Here is a 16,521-nt window from a genome sequence, read left to right as displayed (position 1 = left end):
TAGAAGAGTTTTCAAGCTTTTGAATATAATTTTGATAAATTTTTTGAACCGTCAGGGGTTTATTTATGAGAATTTTGAAATTGGCGCCCAATGGATGACTTCAATTTTTATTTTTTCAACAATAGTTCAGTTTTAAGAATAATTTATCGATTTGGTAGCTCATATACAACTTGTAGCAGAGTTTTCAACCTTTAGAACAAAATTGTGACTAATTTTTCGGCCAATCCTCCATAAAAAAAAAATATAAAAAAAATATATATAGAAATACATGAAAAATATATCTTAAACATTTATAAAAATTTATAAAAAATATATAAATTATGTATAGTAAATATATTTTTAATAACTAACTTTTGGCCGATTTTCATATATATTTTATATATTTCAAATGTATTTTAGATATATTCGAAATATATTTTTTTTATATTTTTAGCTATGTATTTTTTATGTATTTTAAGATATATTTTTAATATATCTCAAATATATTTAAAATATATAAAATATATATGAAAATCGGCCAAAGTTATTAAAAATATATTTACTATACATATTTTTTATAGATTTATATATTTTTTTATAGATTTTTAATATATTTAAAATATATTTTTGATATATTTCGAAATATATTTTTTTTTCATGGGCAATAAGGCACTAAATTAAAACAAATTAAAAATTTCCGCCCAATTTAGAGCTTGAATCGTTATTTTTTCAACAGTAGCTTACTATTAAAACTTATTGACCGAATCAGAAGCTACACTGAGAGAAAATTGCATAGTTAGTTCAATTATAACGTCACAAGTATAAAAATATAGTTTCCTAAAATTTTTTTTTGTAATTACTCGAACTATGCATTAGTTTAAGTAAATTTTGATCAATAGTTAAGTGTACTACATTTAAATAAATATTTTTCTGTTATCGTGTTAAGCAAAATATTATTAGGTGACTAAAAATTTGTTATAGACGATGTTTCAGATAGCTCAACTGTAAGAGCCCTTGATAATTCCTATCGCCGGTTCCATCACGTGACTTGGTCACAGCAATCTAGAAATCTCATGTAACGCATATCTCTAAGGACTCTTTTGAAGAGGAATTGTGACTAATGAACGAACCGTGAGTGGCAAGTTCGAATAAATCGTTCTTTCTATTCAGTAAAAGGATCTTTAGTTATCATTAGTATCGAACGAGGGCCCCAGACGTCAGCACAATCGTTAAACAATAGCAATCCATCCTTACCTTGGCATGACTAACAAAGAGGTCCGCGCAAACGCTAACCCCTTCGCAAAAAGATAGAAAAGTTTCGAGTCCACGCCTACGCTCGACTGTTTTGTCCAGGTCCTGGACGACCTCCAGAGAGGGGATCTATCGAGGACGCACCCCCGAGCTAGTGACGTCACTAGGAGACCTTGCGTGGGGAGTCACTTCAGGGGTAGAGGTATCTCCCGGTCTGAGTGGGGAGTCCGAAAATCGATACTACCCCTGTCCAAGGTAGCTTCCCCTATTGAGGAGCCGCCGCTGTAGGAGTAGGATCCGGTAGGTTTTCGCCTACGTAACATCAAGTGCCTTCAGTGCGGGGAGGTCGCCGCGACGTTAGTCACCTAAAAATCACGTCGCTCCGACGACCGGCGACGACCACGGTTTTCAGATAATTAAACACTCTATTTGGTTGTTGTTTTAAGTTGTTGTGGTAAAAAACGGTAAATTCAAGATTGTGGTGTCAAATTGTCGAGGGAAATTTTTTTTTGTTGTGTGTGATGTCTAAGGTCGTCGCGGCTTCGTGATAAGCTGAAGCGCTTCACCTGGTTGTCAAGTAAGTACCATTTTCCAATTAGTCTAGCTTGTAATGTTAGTATCCAGTTGGTGGTTGATGTTGACCAATTTGATCTTGGGTCATAATCAATCATCAGCCATCCAACGAATTGGGTAGCTTTACTTTATGGTGGACGAAATTTTATTGACAGATAACCAGGTAGTTGTCGGGATTATCATAATACAATAAAATATCATATAAATCGTTAAATCGCGGTAGCAGCGGGTCCAATAAGTTGGGCAAAAATCAATGGCCATCAGCGCCCATGGGCGGCCTCGCGTTTAGGACAAGGAATAGCCCCTCCCAGAAGACCTCGCTACGGTGGGGTGACTGCTGTCCCCCGAATAATTTGAGTCCGCCGGTGGTATCTTCGTCTGGTGGCGTATCACCCGCTGTCATCTTTAAGGACCGTATGCTGGATCATATGCCACCTTCGACGGTGTGAGGTTGTCCCCCGCTGTTGCGTGACTGTACCCCACGGGGTCTTGCGAGGTAACTAGATCATCCCTTCCCCCTTAACTTCAACTCTCCAAGAAAAGAATCATCAATCATCAATAAATATCTTCTCCAGGTTTCCAAACTTAGCAAATCGTGACGTAAACCTCTCGGACCTGCGATACCGTGATTTTGAATTAACGCCCATTGATTTAACACAACCCAAGATGATTAACATAGCCGGTGTGGTGTCGATTGGTCTATTCTACGTCCTGATTCTGGGCGTCGGAATCTGGGCAGCAAGGAAGAAAGAGGCTGGAAATGATTCCGAGGAAGAGGTGATGCTGGCTGGCCGATCAATCGGCCTGTTTGTCGGTATCTTCACTATGACTGCAACATGGGTTGGAGGCGGGTACATCAATGGAACTGCAGAAATGGTCTACACCCGGGGCCTGGTTTGGTGCCAAGCTCCCTTCGGCTACGCTCTTAGTCTTGTTTTCGGTAAATATCACCCCGAATGATCAATTCCCGAATTTCCGCTAACCAATGAGGGCTCGTGTGTTTTTCAGGTGGAATTTTCTTTGCTAACAAAATGCGACAGCAGGGGTACATCACGATGTTGGATCCACTTCAAGATGCCTTTGGCGAACGAATGGGTGGATTGCTATTCTTACCAGCTTTGTGTGGTGAAGTCTTCTGGGCAGCTGGGATTCTTGCTGCGCTAGGTGCCACCATTGCTGTGATAATCGACATGAAACACAGCCACTCGATCATATTCAGCGCTTGCATCGCAGTCTTCTACACTCTGTTCGGCGGACTCTACGCAGTAGCATACACAGACGTCATCCAGCTGTTCTGTATATTCATCGGACTGGTAAGAGCACCATAAAATCCTCGCCTTATTACCCAATTGCCGAACCGCCTAGATTATCCAGCTTACCACGCGAATCCGTACCAATTCCCGGATAATGATCCTAAAGGAAAACCTACAAACTTCCCTAAACTCTGAAAAGAATCCATCAAAGAGATTCATCAGTTTCCTGGTTGTTACAGTGGATGTGTATCCCCTTTGCCTGGATGAATCCTCTGGTTCAGCCTTTGGATTCTTTGGACGTAGATTGGATCGGAAGTGTCCCTTCCGAGGAATACTGGTCCTACCTCGACTACGGACTGCTTCTCATATTCGGAGGTATTCCCTGGCAAGTTTACTTCCAAAGGGTGCTGTCCTCCAAAACAGCAGGACGTGCCCAATTGCTCAGCTACGTAGCAGCCGCTGGGTGTATCCTGATGGCCATTCCACCAGTGATGATCGGCGCCATCGCCAAAGGAACACGTAAGTACTTAGAATCTAATGGTTCAGACCATCAATACAACTATTGTCCTCTATTGATAAAAGTTTGGTAGCCTTGGGGGATTAAATTAGCTCCCGTTTGTAGGGAATTTAGGTTCCCCTTAGGGTGCTCCTAAACCAACATTAACATTGCCAGCCCACGTACCAAAAACTCGATACGGCAAACTCAAGGCTACTTGACATTTGGCAAGGCTGGTGGTTGATGCGACAGAGATAGAATTTCAACCCACGGGTACTTTAAGTTAAAACTTTAGCAGGGGTCGCGCTTTTCAATACAATGCCGTGGGATTCCGACATGTGTTTCGATCCTTTTTACCCTCTCCATTCCGTAGGAGGGTGCTTATAATGCGACTCGATAGCTTACGTAAACACACCAACGCACCCGTGACTAATTTAAGCCCCGTATCACAAATAATAGCTTGGGGTTTTGGTGTTGTCTAGCTTGGAACGAGACTGGGTATCGAGGACCGTATCCACTGGGCCCAGGAGAAACCAGCATGATCCTGCCGATGGTACTTCAATATCTCACACCGGACTTTGTGTCCTTCTTCGGGCTGGGAGCCGTCTCAGCTGCAGTGATGTCATCAGCTGACAGCAGTATCTTGTCAGCCAGCTCGATGTTTGCCAGGAACGTCTACAAGTTGATATTCCGCCAACGGGTAAGTGATTCTTTTATCGATTAGCAGGATCTAGCCAGAATGGACCCTTTCGAGACATCAATTGGGGCCTTGTTAGCCAATCATCTCCAGACAGTTGGAGTTTAAAGACTCAGAACCAAGCCAATCAGCAAAGGGTCCATCCTGGCAAAGCAACCAGTCCTTTAACGCCTTATTGTCGACTCCAGGCGTCGGAGATGGAAATAATCTGGGTGATGCGGGTCGGGATAGCGATTGTCGGGGTGCTCAGCACCATAATGGCATTAACAATACCATCAATCTACGGTCTGTGGTCAATGTGCTCTGACCTGGTCTACGTGATACTCTTCCCCCAATTGCTGATGGTGGTCCACTTCAAGGACTACTGCAACACCTACGGCAGTTTAGCAGCTTACATTATCGCATTTGTGGTAAGACTGAGCGGGGGTGAAGCTATGTTAGGTTTACCCGCGTTGATCCACTTTCCGGGGTACGATGAGGTCAACCAGGTCCAGATGTTCCCCTTTCGCACAATGGCAATGCTGATATCCCTGATTACTCTCATTGGTGTCTCCTGGGGAACCCAGTACGTGTTCCTAACTGGGAAACTGGCACCCGGGTACGATGTGTTCCGTTGCGTGGTTAACATCCCTGAGGACGTGGAACGCGTTGGCCCAGATCCTGCCGAAGGTGAACAAATGGCAGTTTTAGCAGCCGGAATGGGAAAACTATACGGCAGCAAAGATGAATCTAACGGCCGAGTTAATCCAGCACTCGAGCCGGACTATGACATGGAACTAGAACCAAATAGCCAGTTGATAGCAGCTAATGTCGGTGGGACCAGCGGAGGTGGAGGTGGTGCTTCTGGTGGTCACACTGTTCCTCACCATACTAACATACGTCAGCTGCAGTCTAATACTGCCTTATAGGTTACTCTATAATTGGTTCCATGATCACAAGCTGTGACCAACAATAACTCTGGTGATGCGGTTGTCTATTGTTTATTTATCAATACCTACGTAAATAAGTTTATTGAACTAATCAGTAAGTAATTTCAATCAAGTTTCGTCATCGGTTTGGGGTTTTGTTACCTCCGTAAGCCAAGAGATGTCGCTAGTCAAGGTTAGTCACTCGGGTAGCTTGCTATCACACAAGATGGAGCTACCTGCAGTTTCTGGTTGTGACTAGCATCCATTTCTCGTGATACTAGTCGCCATTTTGGGATTATCTCGGCTACGGAATTAACTACAGACACCGCATCGCCACTTAGGCCTAGTTGTTTTATTTTTTGAGATATATATTAATTATTAATTATTAATATAAAATAATTATATTATATATATATACATGGAAATATATTTATAACACAAAGACACGAAATATTGATGTATTGTCATTATTGTTGTATATATTAAAGTTTTATTAGAAGGCTTTGGTGTAGGCAGACGGTCTGAAATAATGATGATTGGAAATTTTAATTGGATTTTTAGTGGAGTTTGAAATGTGGAGGAGATAATCAATTGAATCTATTAGAATTGGAAAATCAATTAATAATATTCGGATCTAATTAATTAGATCTCGTTCCAATTAATTAAATCTGAATCTAATTAAACAGATCTTAACTCTAATATTTTCAATAAAATTCAAAAGCCAAAGATACTTTATTAGATCCTAAAATTTTAATCTAATTGAATAGATCTAATTAATTAGATCTAGATCTAATTTCTCACAAAAATGATTAGATCATCTCTAAAATCCATTCTATGACTATCATAACGTAAAAATCATTAGATCTTAATTCCACTGAAAATCCAATTACTTATTTTTCCGAAAAAATGTATCGATCCACCGACGACAAACGAGTGATTCTAGACATAGATATAAAGAATAAAAAAAATTAACTAGATTTATTATTAATCGGAAGCTTTCATACTGCAATCAATCGTTCTTCCCTTTATCCAACAGCTTCGCACGGATAAAAAATATCTAGATCAATCTCTCGTTTGTCAGCACAACAAATAACAAAACAGATCGATCTGCATATATATAAATAAATATATATGAGTTGTGTTTATCATATAGTATATTACAAGATTAAAGTATAAATATATGGAAAAATGTCTAATGAATACGCAAGTGCAAGTAAGCCAATAGTTAAAAAAAAAAATAATTAAATAAATAAATGTAATGACTGACCGGATTCAGTCTTGTGTACGCGTACCTTCGAGCATTTACATATTTATGTATATAGTTTTGAAAAAAAAAATATAAAAAATAATTATAATGACTAAAGACTCCCAAATAGTAAAAATTATAATAATATTAATAATTAATTAAATATTTAGTGTAAAGTCAAAAGTCATCGTTGTTACCTTCATCCTTGTTACTTTTATTTGAGCCATTACGTCACAAAATAATAATAATAATATTAATTAAAAAAATAAAAAGTATAAATGTATTATAAAATTGGATTAATTTGTGCGAGTGAAGGATGTTACTTAATTACGCGCACGGTAGAGGGCGGGAGGGAAGAGAGAGCACCAAAGGGAGAAAGATAAGATTGTAAAAGTGTACAACGTTATTGTTAATAATGGGAAAGTGGTTGATGTTAAGTTTAGTATTGTTATTTTTTATCTATTCCGGTAAAGTTGAATAAGGAAGAAATTTATTTGTCGGAACTATTAATTTGTTATTGACAAATATTAAGGAAAGATTTATTTATTTAATTTTATATACGTAGTAATTACTAACTATTTGTTTTTTTTTTTTTTTTTTTTAATTGCTGAGAACGTGCGATTATTTTAACGCGCGACAGTAAATTTAAAATCATGAAAAAAATTATATGTTAATATTGATAATAATAATAATGGAAAAAAGGTATATAATATTTATCTGAAAAAATGAAAAAAAAAAAGAAAAAAAATACAAGTAATAAAAGATTATCAAGTGTAAATGTATTTTTTGGTGCTAGATTAATTTTAAGGGTTGTAATTAATGGAGCAATATTGTATATTAATACGTTTTGATTTGGTTGAAAAAATCGGAAAATTTACTTCTAAAAAAACGGATCTAAAAGATCTAATTAATTAGATCGAACTTATTAAATCTGATTAAAAAATTCTTATTAATAAGATTATTTTTTTAGATCTAATTAATTAGATCTGATATTTAAATCTAATGAATTAATCTGATATTTAGATCTAATGAATTAATCTGATATTCAGATCTAATTAATTAGATCTTGCTTTTTAAATCGAATAATTTAGATCTAATTTATCAGATCCGTGGTCTAGACAGAAATAATTAGATCCAATAAATCAGATCTGATGTCCAGATCCGATTAATCAGATCTAGAAATCAGATTTATGTGGATCTAAAAAATTAGATCTGATGCTCAGATCTACACATCAGATCTGATTAATTAGATCTAATGAATCAGATCTAATAGTCATGATTCAATAAATCAGATCTGAATGAGAGATCTTAATAATTAGATCTGAATAAAAAAATTTTGATAATGATGTCTGATTAACTAATCTAATTAATCACATCTGACTCAAAAATTAAAATAATTAGATTGAATATTTAGATCTAATCCATTAGATCTGATTATCTAACTCAAATTAGTTGGATCTGATTATCTCACTCAAATTAGTTAGACCTGATTATCTAACTCAAATTAGTTAGATCTGATTATCTAACTCAAATTAGTTAGATCTGATTATCTAACTAAAATTAGTTAGATCTGATTATCTAACTAAAATTAGTTAGATCTGATTATCTAACTAAAATTAGTTAGATCTGATTATCTAACTTAAATTAGTTAGATCTAATTATCTAACTCAAATTAGTTACATCTGGTTATTAGATCTAATTAATTAGATCTGATTACTAAATCCAATAAAATGGAATAAGTTACAAATTAATTAGATTCAGATGAGTAGATCAATTGCATCAAATCTGACAAATTAAATCTAATTAATCAGATCTGGTTTCTAGATATAATAAATAACATCTGACTTTCACATTTAACTGATCAGATCGAATTTTTACCTCTAATTGATTAGATCTGGCTACTAGATCGATTCAAATAGATCTCATTGATTAGATGTGATTACTAGATCCATTTAATTTGATCTAATTACTAGATCTATTCAATTAGATCTAATTATTAGATCTATTTAATTAGATCTATTTAATATGATCTGATTAATAGATCCAATTAATTAACTTCAATTAATTAGCGTGTTAAAAAAATCCAATTATTCAGATCTGACTTTTTGTTTTGATAAGACTTTTTAATTTATGTCTAATTAATGCATTAACATTTATTGAAACTTTTTGCTACATCTATCATTATTAGTATCTAATTTTGCTCCATACTTATAGTAAAAGTAATCAATACATATCACTGGTTATACATGTAAATCAACATTGTAACAAGTAACCTATACATATCATGACGTATTGTCAGTTAATTTTCTAACTTTAAACAAAAAGTAATTTTTATTTTTATTTAAGAGAAAAACAATTAATCAATTAAATGTTACGAGGTAAGCTTCAGTAATATTAATGTTAATACCAAAAAAAATACTATAAAATTAAAAAAAAAAAAATAATGCTTTTATTAGCATTAAGTTAGTATTTGATGCGAAAGTACGAACACATATCAGCAGAAAGTATTTAATAAAATTAGATAGAAGTGTAAAGAATGTCTGAACAGTAAGTTGGTTACATTAATAATAATAATTGCAATAATGTTAATAATAAAAAAAAAATAAACCACCTGTATTCCATTAATTATAAAAAGACGCTGTAATATAACAAATGAAATTTTAAAAACCTACGGCATTATATGTATATTTAATTAAAATGATAAAAAATAATAAACTATGTATAATTAAGAATGAATGTTGATTATAAATGTTTAAAAAATAAATAAAATGGTGTGTAAAAATTTGATTATTTTTTCAATACTAATTATTAATTATAATAAGTGTTTTTTCAGAATTTTTTTTATGCACCAATATAAAGAAATTGCTATTTATAAAACGAAGGTTATAAATTATGGATTAAAATTAGGAGTTGGTCTTGTTGTAGTTTTTAGCTTGAAGATTACCGGAGAAAATAGAAAAGAGCTCTTATTTATTCATGTGTCCCCGGTATTCGTGCACGACCAATCGATAAATCGACCGTCCGGCTCGTCAAACTCTAAAACTGAATACAGTTACATGGACGTCGTCCCACACACTCACCCGAGTAACCTTATCCGTTTCCCATTCTATTAATTTTCTGTCCCCCTTCCCTTCTTGGGTGTGCACGATACGTGCTATGTTTTCTTTCTCTCGAATAGTAGAATAAAAAATAGTAAATTCGAATGTTATTGATAGTCTTTTTTATTAGAAACTGAAGATAAAATTGAATAGTGTTCGAAGATTAAAATTTTGTCGTACTTTCCATTAAAATCAAATTTGTTTGATCTTATTTGTTCAGGCTATTAACTTGCGATGATTTGATTAATTAGATCTGACCTTAAATCCAATTTTTTGATCGAATTAATCAAATATGACGTTTAAAATTGATTCTCAATTTCTGACCGTTGAATCCAATTAATAGGATCTGACTGATAAGATCTGATTCATTGGATCTAATTCATAAGATCTGATTCATTGGATCTAATTCATAAGATCTGATTCAATTAATCCAATTTATAAGATCTGATTCATTAGATCCATCTAATTAGATCTGAATAATTAGATCCATTTCATTAGATCTGATTAATCAGATCTGATGTTTAGATTTTATTCTCAGATTCTGACTGTTGAATCCAATTAATTCGAGCTGACTAATTAGATCCAATTTTTCATATCTAATTTATTAGATCTGATTCATTAGATCCAATCTATTAGATACGATTCATTAGATCCACGCTATTAGATCTGATTAATTAGATCCGATCTATTAGATCAGAATCATTAGATCCAATCTATTAGATCTGATTCATTAGATCCGTTTTATCTGATCTGAATAATTAGATTAATTTTATTAGATCTGATTAATCAGATCAATTTCATTAGATCTGATCAATCAGATCAATTTCATTAGATCTGATTAATCAGATCAATTTCATTAGATCTGACGAATCAGATCTGACGTTTAGGTTTTATTTTCAGATTCTGACTGTTGAATTCAATCAATTGGATCTGACTAATTAGATGCAATTTATAAGATCTGATTCATTAAATCTAATTTAAAAGATCTGATTTATTAGATCCAATCTATTAGATCTGGTTCGTCAGATCAATTTCATTAGATCTAGTTCGTTTGGTCTAATTCATTAGACCGAATTAGTGAGATCCTACATCCAATGAATTGGATCTGACTTATAAAATCCGATTAATCAGATCTGACTTCTGAATAGAATTCCTTAGATCTTACTAATCAGATTTGATCTATGCAACCAATTTATTCGACTTTACTGCAGATCCAATTTATCATAACTAATATCTAGATCCAATGAATTTGATCTGACTTATACATCTAATTAATCTATTTCGATTTTTAAATTAAATAATAAGATCTAACTTCTAAATCTAATTATCAGATCTAATCAATCGATTCTAATTGCCAGTCCCATGGCTAAGCGGTACAACGCTTGTCATGCTTGCTTGGGACTGGTGAGGCGTGGGTTCGAATCCCGGTGTGAGCTGAAATTTAATTTTCAGTGAACATCGGTGCCCGTAACTTACGCCGGGCTGTACAGATTTGGGTTTTTCGATGGTTTCCCCAAGCCCTGTGCTACTGGTGGGGCACAGGCGAATGCGTGCAGTTTCCCCAAAGTCGGCACATCGCTGCGTTACTCTCCAGGCTGAAAAAGTATGTCATACCGCCAAACTTATTCTGCCAAACTTAATGTACCGATCAGCCTGGAGTCCGCCTCTGTTCTCGGCCGGACCCCCATCGAGACAGAAGTCTGAAAAGCGGGGTTATAAAAAAAAAAAAAAAAAAAATTGATTCTAATTTCTAGATCCAATAAATCAAATCTAAATAAAAACTAAACAAAAAAAAACAATTTTTACTTCTAGCAATTTTTATTAGTATAAAAAGCTTTTTTACAAAATAAATAAAATGGATGATCCAAATCCAAATAGCTTACACTCGAGTCATACAAAATTTACAAACATATATATAAAAAAATATATATATGAATATACAAATATACATATAAAAAAAGGGACCATATATGGTCATTTCGACGTTTCATTAGACATTTTCGAGGACTCGAGAAGTGGATTACTTATGAAAGATAATGTGTAGGCGACCATATCTTTTGGGTTCGTCGGTGAGGTTGATTTAAGTAGAATCATGGCTCGTGATTTATTCTCGACGTTATCACGTTCGATAACTAGTACTGATAACCCCCATTGCTGGCGTATTGCTGTCCACCACCAGCTGATGGCGTTCCGTACTCTGTTGACGGCCTTGAAGGGGCCTGGTATCCGCCAGATTGACCGTTGCTTCCGAATCCGGTTTGCCTGATAACAATTAACAAATTCATCGATACTAATTCCAATTACTAATTAAAATCTTCACAGTGATCTTATCTAAAAAGAGTTGAAACTTACCCGCCAAAGCTTGGAGTTCCATACTGTTGAGATGGTCCTGATCCTGAGCCAGTGGAACCGCCAAAGTTGTTAGAACCACCGAACCCAGTTGACGGAGTTCCGTATTGTTGAGAAGGTTTTTGAGATCCACCAAATCCATTGTTACCGCCAGAAGACGGAGGTCCATATTGAGATGAAGGTCTCTGGGCGCCACCAAATCCTCCGTTTCCACCTGATGGAGGTCCGTACTGAGTTGAAGGCCGCTGAGCTCCACCGAATCCACTGTTTCCACCTCCTGGTGCTCCGTACTGTTGAGAAGGTCCCTGAGAACCACCTTGGTGTCCACCATTTCCACCCTGGAACCCACCGTTTCCACCTGACGGAGGTCCGTACTGAGTTGAAGGTCTCTGGGCGCCACCAAATCCACCGTTTCCACCTGATGGAGGTCCGTATTGACCTGATGGTCTTTGGGCACCACCAAATCCTCCATTTCCACCTCCTGGTGCTCCGTATTGCTGAGAAGGTCCTTGAGAACCACCTTGGTACCCACCGTTTCCACCCTGGAACCCACCGTTTCCACCTGTTGGAGCTCCGTACTGAGTTGAAGGCCTCTGAGCGCCACCAAATCCTCCGTTTCCACCTGATGGTGGTCCGTATTGAGTCGAAGGTCTTTGGGAACCACCTTGGTACCCACCATTACCACCCTGGAACCCACCGTTTCCACTTGATGGAGGTCCGTATTGTTGAGAAGGTCTTTGGGAACCACCTGATGGGTATCCACCGCTTCCACCCTGGAACCCACCGTTTCCACCAGATGATGGAGGTCCGTATTGAGTTGAAGGTCTTGAAGAACCACCCGATGGGTATCCACCACTTCCACCCTGGAACCCACTGTTTCCACTTGGAGTTCTATACTGAGTTGATGGCCTTGAAGGTCCACCCGATGGGTATCCACCGCTACCACCCTGGAGCCCACTGTTTCCTCCACTTGATGGTGGTCCGTATTGGGTTGATGGTCTTTGGGAACCACCTGATGGGTATCCACCGCTACCACCCTGGAGCCCACTGTTTCCTCCACTTGATGGTGGTCCGTATTGGGTTGATGGTCTTTGGGAACCACCTGATGGGTATCCACCGCTTCCACCTTGACTGAAACTGGTGGCTCCAGCAGATGCTATCGCAGTTGAACCACCGAAGGAGTTACCACCAGCAGATGGAGTTCCATACTGGGTCGATGGTGCCTGACCAAAGTTTCCACCAGCGTTCGGAGTTCCGTACTGGCTTGAAGGTGTCTGTCCTCCAAAGTTTCCTCCGGAAGATGGAGGTCCGTACTGGCTGGCTGGTTGCCCTCCGAAGGTTCCACCAGATGTTGATCCTCCAAAGGTACTTCCGCCCAAATTCGGAGTTCCGTAGCTGGTCGACGGAGGCAAGTAGCCGCCAAGTGGTGCTGAAAGAAGAATGGTCATTGTTTTAAAATTCAGATATAATTTATAAACTTTCACTGGTTCGTCTCATTATTTGTTTAAGCCCGTCATTATTGTAACAACACAATCACGGTAATGAAATAATCTCGCAACAGTGAGAGTAATGAACGTGGAAAAAATAGCAAGAAACATCGGCAAAACGGCATCGCACTTTCTTACATTATTTCAGCTCGTGCCTGGTCTTCATAAACCAGGTAAGGTGAAAGTGCCAACTGTTCACTCCCGTGCTTCTTTATTTATATTTTATGCTATTGTAATAGTTAAATTAATTCTGCGAGTTTTATTATAGTAACAACCTTACACCTTTATCTTAAATCACTTTATTGTACTCTTCCTTGGTCACGATTTTTATTTATTTATTTATTCTATGGTTGATCTTTTAACAGGTCTTTCTTAGCCTTGATCAATGTCAATTATAAGAATTTTTGATTACTTATCTAAATTTAGGGTAAAAAAATTTAAAAATTTTGGAAAATTATTTTTTTTTTGGACTTGAGGTATATTAAAAATTTTTTTGAGTAATTTTTAGTGTATTTTAATCCTTGTCAGATTTTTTGTACCAAATTTAAAATTTTGGTAATTATTTACAAATGGGGTCAATCCCATTTTTGGCCATATCTAGGAGAAAAATTAAGATTTTTTAATTTTTTTTCTGCTTATTTTTACAGCACATTTTTGATAAAAAATATCACGAAAGAAAAAAATAAAGATTTCGATAGACTTTTTGTCTTCAAAGGTTGGAAAAAATTTTGGCTCTCATATTTTTAGATATAATTTCTATTTTATCTTTTTTTGATATTTAAAAAAAAAAAAATAAATATAAAATTTTCTAAAAAAATTTATAAATTTGTTAAAATTGTGATAATCAACATTTTTTTTTAAATTGTTCATTTTTTTATGTATTTTTCAAAAAAAAAATATATTGATAAAACCAAATAGAAATTTCGTTCAAAAAAATGAAAATTAAAATGGTGGACCCCACTCGTAAATAATTACAATTTTTTAGTTTTTGATAATTTATCTGAATTTTGGAGAAAAATTTAAAAATTTTGGAAAATTTTTTTTTTTTTTTGGATTTTGTCTATTAAAAATTTTTTGAGTAAAAATTTTGATTTTTTCGAGAATTATAAAATTTTAATTTTTTTTTTAATTCAAAATTTTTATTTTCTCAAAAATTATAATTAAATAAATTGGAACGCAAAAATATACTTTTTTAAAATTACTTTAACTTTTAAAAAAAAATAAAAATTTTAAGAGAGTCCCGAAGGTCTTGATAAAATTTTGAATAATAGATGGCGTCACTCGAAGTTTTGCCAGTAATTTTTTTCCAAAAAAAAATCTACCACACACACGACTCGTAGAATGAAGAAAAAAAAAATTTACCTTCGGAAAGAGCAGGCGCGACAATAGCGCAAGCAATTGCCGCGAAAAGCGCCCAACTGTGGTTCATTTTAAAAATTCACCCACAATAATAAAAAAAAAAAAACTTTAAACTAAACGGAACTCCGTGGCTTACTAAATAATTAGTGAACAAATGTACCAACAATCCGATGACACGATTAGCTCTAACATGATTCAAAGAACGTGTCGCGGACGTTTATATAGTTGAGGAACGTTTTGGAGAAAGTAATCGCGTATTAAAAGAACTACGGGAGGATGCTCCGACGAGTAAAATGTCTTGCAGCGCCCCCCACTCGATATATTCGGGCCGAATGTGCTCTAAGTACCAGTTGAGAGGGAGAGCGAATCTCCGTGCATCTTGAGGGGCCGGGGGACTGACCCTGGCCCAAGAAATTGATCTGATTCTTTTGTTCGATAAACTTTTATTTTTATCCGTCAGTTATGTCATTTTAAATGGATGTTTTGTGTGACAGTTGCGGGTATTATTTCAAGAGTTATCTCATCGTGACACCACACACTTACGCTACAGCGTAATAAATAATTGTAAAATGTAAGAATATTTTTTTTTTTCGGGTATTCAATTGTGACACTTTTGACGTATTGCTGGTAGATAAATAATTTTTTTTTTTGACTAAACGTGTTGACTGTCGATTGAGTAATTGGGTGTAATTTATTATTTACAAATGATTATCGATAATTAGTCAATTTTTTAATTGTCATGTCGGAATTTTAAGTACTTGTGATTAATAAGGAGTAAAAAAAAATTTTTTGGCTTGAGGGTTTAAAAAAATTTTAAATTAAAAAAAAGCAATTAAGAATTTAATTATTTTATTTTTGGATAATATTTTTGAATTTTTTGGAAATGTAAGAAATTATTGATTAAAAAAATATTTTTTGTAGTTATTTAGTCTAAAGAATTTTTTAGGTTGATTTAATAGAAATCTAACGATTGTATTCATGAAGTTACTTTCTCAAAATTCCCATAAAATGTCAGAGTCCCTCGGATAAGCTTAAAAAATACTTTCAAGCCATGCGGCATGCATTGTAAGTCCGGATATTAATGTAATACTTTTAGTTTTAGATAAGTACTTTTAGAAAAAATTATGATGAGCATAATCGATTGATTAAATTAAAAAAAAAAATTAGCAATATCACGATGAATATCATTGTCATTACCTATCACGCAATGAATAGTATCGTCGTTTAAAAAATCATAAAAATTAATAATTATAAATATTACGATAAATATTATTAATTTATTAATACCATGAATATCAGTATCATGATGAATATCACTATCGATATTTATAGCAATATCACTCACAAATGAATTTAAATATTAATGTCAGTATCAATACAAAAATCAATACCATGGCGAATATCATTTTTATAATGAATATCATTATGGATGTTATCATGAATATCGATGCCATGATAAACATCACTTATAATATCAATAGCATGATGAATATCATTATTATTGTAAATTTCATGGTGAAATCGCTATAAATATCATTTTCGTGGTAAATATCAGTGTCATAATGAATATCAATATCATTATTATTATCAATGTGATAAATGATATTTTCATCATGAATATCATTATAATTACCAATATCATGATGAATATCATTATCATCGGAAATATCATGATCAATATCACTTACGCACCTATTTACTGGTGAATATTATAAATATCATTGCTATAATAAATATCGTGAATATCATTATCATTACCAATATCATGATGAATACCAATATGACTTACAAACCTATTTCATGGTAAATATCATTATAAATTTTA

General features: G+C 34.8%; 2 protein-coding genes across 10 annotated transcripts; one reads left to right on the top strand and one right to left on the bottom strand.

The window, feature by feature from the left end:
- The first annotated feature begins 1,509 nt into the window (after nt 1-1,509).
- On the top strand, nt 1,510-7,729 carry LOC123262716 (high-affinity choline transporter 1). The gene is made up of 7 exons (XM_044725077.1): nt 1,510-1,807; nt 1,959-2,299; nt 2,379-2,743; nt 2,812-3,116; nt 3,296-3,575; nt 4,035-4,252; nt 4,438-7,729. Exons 3-7 carry the CDS (start codon nt 2,470-2,472, stop codon nt 5,155-5,157), a joined length of 1,797 nt encoding a protein of 598 aa, XP_044581012.1. The 5' UTR covers nt 1,510-1,807; nt 1,959-2,299; nt 2,379-2,469; the 3' UTR covers nt 5,158-7,729.
- Nucleotides 7,730-11,300: 3,571 nt separating this feature from the next.
- On the bottom strand, nt 11,301-14,910 carry LOC123263253 (pro-resilin-like). Of its 9 annotated transcripts, XM_044725860.1 has the most exons (5): nt 14,700-14,910; nt 12,413-13,279; nt 12,209-12,268; nt 11,854-12,124; nt 11,301-11,763 (listed from the first exon to the last, which is right to left on the bottom strand). In XM_044725860.1, exons 1-5 carry the CDS (start codon nt 14,764-14,766, stop codon nt 11,634-11,636), a joined length of 1,395 nt encoding a protein of 464 aa, XP_044581795.1. In that variant the 5' UTR covers nt 14,767-14,910; the 3' UTR covers nt 11,301-11,633. The 9 variants fall into 9 exon arrangements, with proteins under 9 accessions (XP_044581795.1, XP_044581790.1, XP_044581789.1 ...); XM_044725855.1 differs by having other exon boundaries at nt 11,854-12,526; nt 12,635-13,279; XM_044725854.1 differs by having other exon boundaries at nt 12,209-13,279; nt 14,700-14,909.
- Between the last annotated feature and the right edge of the window lie 1,611 nt (nt 14,911-16,521).

This window comes from Cotesia glomerata, linkage group LG4 (assembly GCF_020080835.1).
Source record: "Cotesia glomerata isolate CgM1 linkage group LG4, MPM_Cglom_v2.3, whole genome shotgun sequence".
In the NCBI taxonomy this organism is placed as follows: Eukaryota; Metazoa; Arthropoda; class Insecta; order Hymenoptera; family Braconidae; genus Cotesia; species Cotesia glomerata.
The sequence above is the reverse complement of the archived record's forward strand: the minus strand, read 5'-3'. Positions and strand labels throughout refer to the sequence as shown.